General features: G+C 42.8%; 1 protein-coding gene across 9 annotated transcripts in view; it reads left to right on the forward strand.

The window, feature by feature from the left end:
- The window catches only part of CACNA1B (calcium voltage-gated channel subunit alpha1 B), a 521,426-nt gene that overhangs the window by 433,490 nt on the left and 75,816 nt on the right, over nt 1–12,120 (forward strand). For all 9 annotated transcript variants that reach the window (XM_075060705.1, XM_032765199.2, XM_075060699.1 and 6 more), the window contains one exon: nt 9,386–9,502. In XM_075060705.1, coding sequence (XP_074916806.1) covers nt 9,386–9,502 — 117 coding nt within the window. The remainder of the gene's footprint in view (nt 1–9,385; nt 9,503–12,120) is intronic.

Below are 12,120 nucleotides of genomic sequence, written 5' to 3' on the forward strand. Positions count from 1 at the left end.
CTGGGGTCTCCAGGGAATTTGGGGGACCCCGCCACGAGCGCGCGGGGCAGGTGCTGTAATTCCTGTCTGGTGGCAGCAAGATAAGATCCAAGCTGGTAATTAAGCTTGGAGGTTCATGCTAGGCACCCAGATTTCTGGACGCTAAGGTCCAGATTTGGGAAAGATGCTTATGATAAATGCGCAATACCAAACTGTTAATGCACATCAGCAGGGTTCATGCTGACAGTCGGCAGGCTAGTGCAGGGTAGATATACTCCTCAGCTTGTTGCAAGCTAAATATTCATGTAGACAAGCCCTTAGTAATTCTGAAAATACAACGTGTTAGGAATGACCAATGATTTAATATGCAGGCCTGTATTAGTCGTTTATCGTACTGTAATTTCTTCAAGCTTAACCATCAAGTATGGAAGGCAGAATACTTGTAAGTTACATCAGAAGATGGTCATTTACAAAAGAGTCAAACTTCCAAGCACCTGTAACACTTTTCATGGATGCTCCCAAGTTGTATTTTAGAGGATCCTTGTATAAGAGTAACTAACTGTATCTCGCTCCCCCTCAGAGAGGGGTGTCTGAACATTTCCAGCTACACTGGTTCTGTAGTTTTCCTTGGCTGTGAGTTCTGTTGCAAAATTGTTCTTACAAACTTTTCCCTGACATTTAACCTAAATGCCCTGTTTCAGCTCCAGCCCATTACCCCTTGTTCCGTATCCATTGACTAATGAACCTATTTTAATCCTTGCTCTCTTTTAATCATGTATTTGTATACAGTCGTCTCTCTTTTACTCTTCTTTCTTCTCAACTGAATATGCTCACTTGTCTCAACCTTTTCCTCAGTGGGTTTCTATCATCTTTGTTGCTGTCCTCTGAACTCTCTCCGGTTTGTCACTGTCTATAGTAACATATTCCTCATTACAGAACAGCTTTGTAGCCTCTGGTGAACAATCCTTTAAGCAAAGCACATCTTTTTGTAAACTTCAGACAGGATCAGGGGGGCAAATAGTTCTCAGGCACCACACAACGCTGGCTGACGAGATGTTAGAAAGGAGCTTAACTCACTTAAGGGTGACAGCTACAGATCTCATTAAATCATTGCTTAATAATCCTTTTTTTTTTTTTGGAAACGGCGTTCCATACATTACATCTAGAACAGGACATTAACAGCAATAAATAATTCTAGTTTTCACTGCGTCATTCACAAACAGAATGGTACTTTTATAGTTTCATCCTGCTGTGTGCAATCTAGGCAACGGAGGCTCGGCTCTACTGGAACTTTTCCTCCTTCTCCAAGCCTAAAGAAGCCTGTGATACCCAGGGTGGAACCCAAGAGGAGGGATTCAGCCGCCTGCTATGGCCCCATTTCACAAACCCAGGCATGGGGGGGCAAGGTTGTCGCACACACCGCTGTGGCCATTCTGACCTTGCCTGGTACAGACACAGGCCCAGGCAGCTGTAACTTAGGCCTGGACTACACTACGCTGTTAAACCAATTTTAACAGCGTTAAATCGATTTAACGCTGCACCCGTCCACACTACACTGTTCTTTATATCGATTTCAAGGGCTCTTTAAATCGATTTCTGTACTCCTACAAAACGAGAGGAGTAATGCTAAAATCGATATTACTATATCGGAATAGTGTTAGTGTGGACGGAAATCGACATTATTGACCTCATTATTTTACAGTAGCTACCCACAGTGCACTGCTCCAGAAATCGATGCTAGCCTCGGACCATGGACGCACACCACCAAATTAATGTGCCTAGTGTGGACGCGCACAATCGACTTTATATTATCTGTTTTATAAAATCGGTTTAAGCTAATTCGAATTTATTGTGTAGTGTAGACATAGCCTTAGAGCAGACCCTAGGGCTGCCTGTGTTACACCAAGGGCTGTTTTGGCCTCTGCACCAGCCCAAAATCTGGAGGGCATGTGGAGTCTGCCCTTGGACCTCTCCCCCCTTGGCTGCACCAGCTGTGCTCCATCTCCTGGAAGTGCAGTATAGAAATTGACCCAAGCTCTCTTTTCTTTTACACTTCTGAGCAAACATTGAAATCAGCGGGAGTTAGATAAGGATCTTTAAGGATCTGGGCCTAAGCAGCTTTGTCCCTTTAAATTTCAATGGGTCTTAGACTCCTAATCACTGAGATGCTTTTGAAAATGTTACCAAGTGAAAAATGGTGTAAAGAACAAGGAGTGCGAGGGAACGTTGCCCTGCTTTAGCAAGAGTATGTCCGGGCAGACACCAATAACTCCACCTAGGTGCTGGAACAGATCTTAAGAGGGGCACAGGCAGTGTGGTACCTCATTAGAAATTTGAGGCGCATACTTCAGGGTATATCCCTTCAGTTGTGTTTAATCTTTGTGCATGCCCAACGCCTTTCCTGCCCCTCATGCTCTGGCGTGTAAAGGAGTGTGAGTGGCAAAGGGACTTTGGCTCAGTATAGAAGAGTGCAGCTAGTGCTTAACCGTACTTGAACTCACATATCATCTCTAGTCATGCATAGTTTGGAACATAGCAACCCTTGTGCATCACGCACATGCTTCTGGGATCAAGGCTGTGGTGTTATGCAAACTGCAGGAGCTGGAGAAAGGAAAGGGACTTTGATCTCAGGTCATTTTCCAAAGATCGGTGTCCAAGGTGTATAGTTTCCTTATTGGAGGAAATGTCCCTTTTGTTGACTGCCTGGCCTTCCTCTGGACAAGACTCTCAGCAGGACATAAACAACAGTATGGACGTTTTTATGACACCGCTAGTTAACCTCCACATGGTGCTCAGCTCTAACTAGTTATTAGCCTGAAGTTACATATTGTTGTTTTAACGTGGGCACAAAGGAGCCCAGACGCAGGGGTTGGCACCATCATGTTGCACAACGGTCGCTTGACAGAATTACCGTACTTGGTGACGGACGTTGGGGGTTGCTATGTCATTCAATCATTCCATTTTTTGAAAAATTACCATGGACTTCAAAATTTTTACCCTGGACACTTGTGGCTGTGTACGGACACGTTGCTGACCCCTGCCCAGATGACATCCTGGCCATTCTCAGCTCAGCACAATTTCTGTTCATGGGTCCCCATGGTGGAAAATGAACTCCTTCCCGCTCTCCATTGGGGAAGGACTCCACTGTGGGATCAACCATAAGATCGCTGGCAAAATGTGACTAGAGATGGACAAGAGATAGATCTGGCTTGCAAAGAGGTGCAATGAGTCCAGTTTTCTGCTTGGCTAATCTCCCTCAACTTTCCATACTCTCCAAGCCAACTCAACCAGCTAATCTGGCTAGCCGTGCTGCATCAGCACTTTTGTACCACTGAAGAGTAAAGATAAAAGGAAAAGAAATGTGTTGATTAACTGCTTTTTTTTAATTTCTTAATCATGTTATATGTAATTTACTTTGTGAATGCAGTGGATTTTTTTTTATTTCCTTAGGCAAAAACACGTATGTCAGTTTTCCCCTGATTTAATAACCTAAATAAACTAGATGGAGTTAAAGACAGGTCAGTCCTTCTGAGTGCAGTAGGCCTGCAGGAGGTGCTGTGAGCATGTGTGAAACTGATATCTATTTCTCTGCCTGGAAATACAAAAAAATAAAATAAAAAGTGTTTGTGAACTGTCTCCTAATTTGCATTACAAAATGAAATGCAAATAACTGCCACACAGTCTGTGTTACCTTTAGAGTTTCAAAATCTATTTTGATTTGAAGCATTTCTTTAATTTGTATAATTACCATTAAAAAAGAGGAAAAAACCAAAACCCAACAATTTTTTTCCAATGAAATTTTCAGAGCTTCTGTTTTTTGCTTGTCCTGATTACTCATTTTCTCTTTTGTTTTCTGTTTTTGTTCTTTATTTTCCTTACCTACCTGCTGAATCACGCCATCCAATCAACATACAATGCGAAAACCATGTCTCCGTCTGTATGTTGTGCACCTGCTGCTCAAAAAATAATTTGTAAATAATCTTGCAAATATTCATCCATGAAAACATCACATATAGGAAACGGTTGGTTTCATTGAATTTAAACAATTATTTAATTCTCTGCTTTTATTTTCTCTTGGTTTATTATTCTTTTTATTTTTAATTTTATTTCATTTTGATGAGATTTCCGATTGCATTAGTGGAAAGCCTCACTGTATGTCTGCAGCATGCCTCACAACTGGCTTCTCTTGTGCATCTTCTTTCCATTGGCTACTTAGTGATATGAGGCACATAAAGTTACCAATAGCCCATTTTGTGCTGTTTCTTGTTTCTCTTGATAATGATAAAGGGGAAACTGACACTTGCTTTATTTTCATGGAGGACTGAATAAGTGTTAGAAGGATACCTGCTTTCGTATGACCTGGAGTAGGGAAGATTGTTTGGCTTGGGAAATCTTTATTTTGCAGGTGATAGAATCAGATTTAAGGTTCTAAGCAACCACTATTTTATACTGAGATTTGTTGGACTTTGTGAAAAAGGAAGTGGTCCATTTAAAAGGACAATGCCAGGTGCTTTAAATCCACAGTTTAACTTTGATTGAAAGGCAAAGATTTTAGTGAAGCTGATATAGAATTAATTTCATTGAATTGAAAAGAGGTTAGTGAAAACATAGACTTTGTTTGGCTTTGAACGTCCACTGCAAAGCCAACAGGCTCCCATTTTGCCACCATGTGAGATCTAGAAGAAGACAGTGACTAGCGACAAAAATGAAGCATTCTAAATAAAATAAATGAGGCTAGGGTTGCAAAAAAGACTGAAAGGAGTTTGAGTTTCAATGGGATTTGGATTCCTATCAGTGTTAGGTGCCTAACTCCCATTGGCTTATAGGAAATCCAAGCATAGACTGTTTTCTTTGCCTAAGATGAGCAAATACAAAAAGCAAGCCATTTAGATTGTGAAAAATACATTTATAATAATCCCAGGTGGTATCAGTAACACAGCTAAGGAAATGGGTTTATTAAAAATAAACCCATGTTATCTGGCAGCATCACTTTAAGCTGTGTTAGTTTTCCCTCTGGATTTTCTGTTGCACAGTTGTGGTTTTCTCCAGAGATTAAATTAGCTTTGGCCTCCGTGGCAGACTGCAAACACACACATTCCATAACCATTTAATGCAAGGTCGTGGAAGGAAGTCGTCTTCTGGGAAGCAATAGAGAAGGAAAAGCAATGTAAAGTTCCAGTGATGCCTTTCTAGAATTTTCATGGTGAAATCTGAAAGGCACATTCTTGATGTGCTTTACAGTAACTTGAATTATTACCGCAGTGATGGTATAAGGCCATGATTGCACTACCCAATTTGTGTGGGCAAAAGCAGGTTCTAAATGTACAACACGTGAGTGCACAATTTATTCTCGTACAACTTGGTCACCCATGTTTGAGAACGTGGGCCTTGGTACTACCCATGGTGCAGCTTAATGGTTGAGGTCCTGATTGTCCATGTGCTGAACCTGACATGCTTGTGGAATCCCCTTGAATTCACTTTCTAGGATCAGGGCCACAGGAAACAACATGCCTGAAATGACAGAGCCCCTGAACACACACATAGATAGGGTGAAATCCTGGCCCTCTTGACTTCAGCGAGAGTTCTCCATTGAGTTCAATGAAGTCAACACTTCATCCAAGGTCTAGTCATTTCCCCTTAATGTTGATAGAGTCACGTGCATTTTGGAAGACCATCCCCTTCTCTCTGCACATTTCAGACTGTTCACACACTCATTCTTAGTGATGTAGCTGAAATGTTAGTTCCCAGCTGTCACCCCTACAGCGCAGTAAAGGCTCCTCGAGATATCCCAATCAGAGCACTGAAGATCCAAAGGCTGACCTCTGTCCTGAAGGCCAAATTCCTGGCACATGCAGCACATGGCTTTGGAAAAACCGTTATTCTGAAAGAAGGCAGCTAGCGTGTCTGCAGTGAAGACGCAGCAGCTCATCTGGAATCCTGGCAACGTACTCAGGTTGCTGGTCCAGGCCATGACCTGAGACATAGCATCTTCACTGCTGTATTGATCCACGGTAGGCTAAAGTCAGTGCAGGTATGCCTACCCGAGCTGCAGTCACACCTCTAACGGTGGAGTAGACATACCCTAAAGCTACAGTCCATTTGTTTTCTGTTATATCTCTGGGCCAAATTCAGTTTTGACAGTGTTGGCATAAGTTAGCTGAAAGAAAAAAACAGGCTCTAATGTAATTTTCACTGATTTCATCATTCTGTTAGCTGTAACGAACATTGATATGATAGTCCGTGGGAATTAATTCAGTTGTGGCATAAGGCGTCACAACTGCCATTTCAAATAAAAGCTTCTGGAATTAACTTAGCCAGTTACTTTGCTGCCAATACCCAGAGCAGAATAAAATACGGATGGCTTTTCTGCATCTTTACTACCTCTACTGACACTTCCAACAGTTTAGCTGTCTGCAAATGAAGCCGAGATGATGCTGTAGCTGCAGAAGGAGCAGATTTGGACAATAGCAGGATGCCATATTTGTGGTCACTTTGCTGCTTTTAAATATGGTAAATGACATGATATCACGGGAATGGGCAAAAGCTAATACTTTAAAATAGTGTCACCCTGGTCAGTCTTCAGCACCTGTGCAACAGAAAAAAGGGGATAGCAAGAAGGAAACAAATAATCCACGGGATTGACATTCGTGTGTCACACATAGTTAATTCAAGGGAAAATCAACGCAAAAACAATTGAGCACAAGAAATATTGCAATGTGGAGTTTCCCCTTTAATTGCATGCAATTCTAATAACTGCTGAGGCTCTTTTGCCAGTGAGGGGCAGGTTTTCTAAACAGTGTACTGGGGGGTAACACACACGCAATACCACTTTGATTATCACAGTTGTGTGTGTAATGTTACCAACCGGTGAACAGCACGGAGAACCGTCCCTCAAAAGCTTCGTAACTGTTGATATAGTAGGATTTTCCTGGGTCTCTGATGATTCCCCTCTGGGCTGTTCATTTTATTACAATCTGTGAAATGTGGCAGGTGTGTTGGAAAAGCAGGTGTTGAGCCTGGGTCTGTTTTAAAAAAAAAAAAAAAGAAGAAGAAGAACTGAAAGTCGTTAGCCACCCAACTCACAATAAATTTCAATGATAGTTGAGTGCCTAACTCCCTGAGGCCCATTTGAAGATCTGATCCTGGACCCGGTTCACGTAGAGAGATCTTAGCCATTCTTACCATTACACAGTCGTCCTGTGTTCTCCTGTAGAGTGAAAAATCGAGTTAGCTAATGCAATGCTGACCGTGACTTTGATTAAGACAAATGTTAAGCATCATATCAGCTGACTGTGATTATAAGGGAGTGCTAACTGGAGTCTGGACAAAACAAACAATAGCGTTTTTACTACTAAGCAAATGCGGTAATAATCCTGGGGGAGGGAAATGCTGTATAAATGCACTTCTGATGTTTTATAAACTCAAGGAATGATACTGTTCATGCTTACTGTATGTGCACAGAACTACTAGTATGAGGAAGGTAGTCATGTGCATGTTTGTGTGTGCAGGATCTTGCCCAAATATCATGCCATATCTACTTACTGTATCAATGGGAGTTAAGGGCCTGATTCGCCAAAGTCATGCACCTTAGCCAGATGGGGCCTGATCCAACACCTTCTAATAAGGTGGAATCTTTCTATTGACTTCAATGGGCTTTGGATCAGGCACCCCAATTCCAGTGGTGATATGGACCCCCACTATGCACTGAGGCAACTGATCACTCGAGATCTTAGACCGTGCATTTAGATTGAAGACTAGATTAAATCAATGACGTTCAGATATATTTACATTGCTGTGTAACCACAGTCAGAATCTGACTCCTGTCCATAGATGGCCTTTAATGCTGAGCTGAGCTCTGCTAGGTATTTCATGAAGGAGCAACAACCTAGAGAAAAGTGCAGTTTTAAGAAATAACCTTTGAATCTTCCGCTCTGTTTTGCTAACCTGGACGAGCCCAGGAGAATCCTTGCTTGCATTTTGCCTGCCATGAGCTGCCTTCCATTGTAGACCAGAAATAGCTCTGTGTTGTCTGCTCTTTCATTGAACATCTCTGTGCTTTTCTCTTTTCTCTTTATTTTAGGATTGAGTCTGACATACAGTATATGCCTAACTCTGAGCTGCTTGCCTTTTAAACACAAACCAAGTGCATGTCTGAAACTGATTCCGTGAACCAGTTGATGGTCTTGGTGGAATGCAGCACCATTGGCCCAATTGCTGAGCTGGCATTTAAATAAGTGAATAGATAAAACAAGCGCCTAAAAACTCAGCATGAGCTATGCAGCCAAATTAACAAGAGCTTTCAGTCACTTTAATCTGAGCAGGTATCTTGTGGTAAAAGATGATGGGGGGGAGGGATGGGACAAGGGGAAGACTATAATGATTCATCTTTAGCTACAAGGCCTCCTTATGATTGTGTCACCCCCTCCATCGCTTAATACTAGGTGGGATTTTATGTAGTTAACTTAGTCAAATTAATTCCTGTGGTTAAAGTTTCACATTCATGACATTTGGAATCAGCACAGGCCGGGGGACTTTATTTTTTTTATCTACTTAGATTCCCCCTGGCCCTCCTATTTCAACATTTGCATGTTTTCTTTTGGAAAGACCCCACTCTAGATTAGCTCGTTAGATGAGCTATTTTCTGTCAAATAAAAGAAAGTGGAAGGGAGGAGGAGAATCAACCAAAACAATCAAATCAAAATCAAAATCCCTGGCATTTCTTTGATCCACCTTAAAAGGGATATTTATGAATCATTAATAAGTCAGCAGGCTCCTAAGAGCAACCCCTGCTGCTGAACATTCAGCCTTCTCTCCATTCACTCTAGTCTACAAATGATCGTGCTTCTAAAGATAACGATCATGCCCCAGCAATGCTTGTCAGCAAGGCTCCTGTCCTATCACCTGTTGTGTAAATATCTCTAAAAGGTGGGCATTTTAAAGTGGATTGGCTGATCTCTTCCTTTGTCATGGAAGAGGCTAATGGTACCCACTGTCATAGACTCCCTTGGCTTACATTGGATTCACTCTAATAAAAATAAAACCCAAGGCTTCAAAACAGTCCCACTCCATAGCAGATAACAATACTGTACCATTGCCTTTCCGTAACGGCCTGGGGAAACCTGCTTTGCATAAAGAAAACAAGAATCCAAAGAAAAGCGTGTGAGGGCCATTTTTCTATTTATTATTATTTACCAACTAGTCGAGGGAGGGGCTTTTGTAGAGAGGGGTTTTCTCAGACTTACTGCATGTGGAGTGATCTGCACTGACGAATGTTTCTTTTGGAAGGTTTTCTGGTGGCCGATTTGCTGCTTAGATCGTGAAGCCGGTAATTTTAATTTCTTTTTTGCGGGCTGTGGTTTCTAGTCGCGTTAATTTCTGAAGGACACAAAACCTTTACTTTCCACAGGACAACATCATCAATCTCAGCTTCCTGCGGCTCTTCCGGGCAGCCAGACTTATCAAACTGCTTCGCCAGGGTTACACCATCCGCATTCTGCTCTGGACATTTGTACAGTCTTTTAAGGTGAGTGGAGGCCGGGCTTGCGAGCTGAGCGGGATCAGCTAATGCTTTGCACTTCTGTAGCATCTTCCAGATGAGGACCTCAAATACTAAAGGGCTAAGCCTTTCAGCATCCCTAGAACGCCATTCTCGGATAACCTTTCTGTAAAATGGGTAATTAACTTGACAAAGGTCCTCCTTGGTCTGATTTTCAGAAGCACTAAGTACCCCTAACATCTGACAGCAGTGGATCCTGCTGACGCTCAACACATTGGAAAATCAGCCCCAGTTGCAGACTCAGAAATAAAGCACAGGAGTGCAACGTTCCAGCCTCTAACTGCTGCAAAACCTCTTCTGGAATGTAACAGCGGCAAAAACAGCAGGGGTCTACAGATATTTAGTAGGGCTTTCCAAAACCTATAGAAGGCAGAGAATGAGTGGTGCTTGTTTGGATTTTAATTCTGTAGAAGGGCTGTGATTAAATTCTGTAGACTAGGAAGACTATCATTTTCTCCTAAATTCTATAGGGATGTCTCAGTGTAGTCACTAGACCATCTGCAATAACAATATTTAGCATATATTATTACTGATTGTTTCTACTGTGGTAGAGGCCCCAGCCTCATGGTGCTAGGTGCTGTATGAACACACAAGTAAAAGATGCCCCAAAGATCTTACATTCTCCTGTTAGCCAAGGACTCAAAGTGCAGACCTATCCATTAGCTCACATCCACATGCAGTTAACTGCATTTTTCCCTACCCTGACTTAGGTACGTCCACTGAGTTACAGCAGAGTGTGTGATGTACTGCTCTGTATGTCTATGTATCATCTGTCAGGCTTTCTACTGTGTATATAGCTTCCCTCTAGCTTGAGGTCTTACAGCTGCAGCTTTAGATCGTTGCATGGAAGTTTTTGCTGCAGGAGCTCTCCTGAGTACAGGTTTATTTTATCTGGGGCTTTCCATGCAAACTGCCCGCCTGCAAATGCCTTACAGAGTTAATCCATAAATAACTGCAAAGGGAAAGTGAAGTCCAGAGGGAACATGTTTTTAACTGTGATTTGGAATGTGATGTGGAGTCAGCAAGGCAGGATATTCCCGGTAGCAGAAACTTCCTCCAAAAGTAGCAAGAGAGGGTGAAAGGTATATGGTCAAAGGAGCAAAGAATCCTGTGGCACCTTATAGACTAACAGACATTTTGGAGCATGAGTTTTCATGGGTGAATACCCACTTCGTCAGATGCACATAGCGGAAATTTCCAGGGGCAGGTATATATATGCAAGCAAGATAGAGATAATGAGGTTAGTTCAATCAGGGAGGATGAGGCCCTGTTCTAGCAGTTGAGGTGTGAAAACCAAGGGAGGAGAAACTGGTTCTGTAGTTGGCAAGCCATTCACAGTCTTTGTTTAATCTTGAGCTGAAGGTGTCAAAATTTGCAGATGAATGAGCTCAGCAGGTTCTCTTGAAGTCTGGTCACTGAAGTTTTTTTGCTGCAGGATTGGCCACCTTAAGGCTGCTAGTGTGGCAGGGAGATTGAGTGTTCGTCACTACAGGTTTTTTGGTATATTGTCATTCCTATATCTATTGTGTCCCATTTATCCTTTTCGTAAGAGGACTGTCCATTTGGCCGATGTACATAGCAGAGGAAGCATGCGGCATATTGATGTGTTATTTACATTGGTGGACGTGCAGTGAATGAACCGGTGATGGTGGTGGGCTGATATGGTTAGGTCTGTGATGGGTGTCGCTGGTGTAGATATCACCGTGTGGCAGAGTTCGGCATCGAGGTTTGTTGCATGGATTGGTTCTGAGGTAGAAGTTACTATGGTGCGGTGTGCAGTTACGGTGAGGATATGTTTCAGATTGTCAGGTTTGCCTGTAGGCGAGGATTGGGCCGCCACCCAAGGCCTTGTGAAAGTGTGGGATCATTGTCCAGGATGGGTTGTAGATATGCCCTGATGATGCATGGAGGGGTTTTAGCTAGGGCTGTATGTGATGGCCAGTGGATAGTCCTGTTGCGTTTCTCTTGGGTTTGTCCTTGAAGTAGGAGGCTTCTGGGTACATTGTCCTGGCTCTGTTGATCAGTTTCCTTATATTTCCTCGTCGGGTTATTGTAAGTTTTTGAGAATGCTTGGTGGAGATTTTGTAGGTGTTGGTCTTATCTGAGGGGTTAGAGCAAATGCGGTTGTATCTTCAGTGCTTGGCTGTAGCAAATGGATCATGGATGTGCCCGGGATGGAAGCTGGAGGCATGAAGGTATGCTAGCGGTCGGTAGGTTTTTTGGTATAGGTGGTAATTAATGTGACATCACTTATTTGCAACCGTTGGTGTCAGGAAGTGGACCTCCATGTGATTGGTCCAGGCTTGCGTGATGGTGGGGTGGAAGCTGTTGAATCGTGGTGGAATATTTACCGGAGTCTCCTTCCCGTGGGTCCAGCATGAATGAAGATGTCATCATGTAGCGTAGGTGAGAGAAGGGGTGCCGTGAGTGGTACAAAAGCTGAGTAAGCGTCTTCCAGGTCGGATAAAAAAATATTGGCATTTGTGGAACAATGTGGTCCCATGTGCGGTTGCCATGATCCAGAGATATATTTGCATCAATTTGAAATAGTTGTGTGTGAGGGATAAAGGCAATGGCTCAGCAGC

This window comes from Chelonoidis abingdonii, chromosome 24 (assembly GCF_003597395.2).
Source record: "Chelonoidis abingdonii isolate Lonesome George chromosome 24, CheloAbing_2.0, whole genome shotgun sequence".
NCBI classification, from domain to species: Eukaryota; Metazoa; Chordata; order Testudines; family Testudinidae; genus Chelonoidis; species Chelonoidis abingdonii.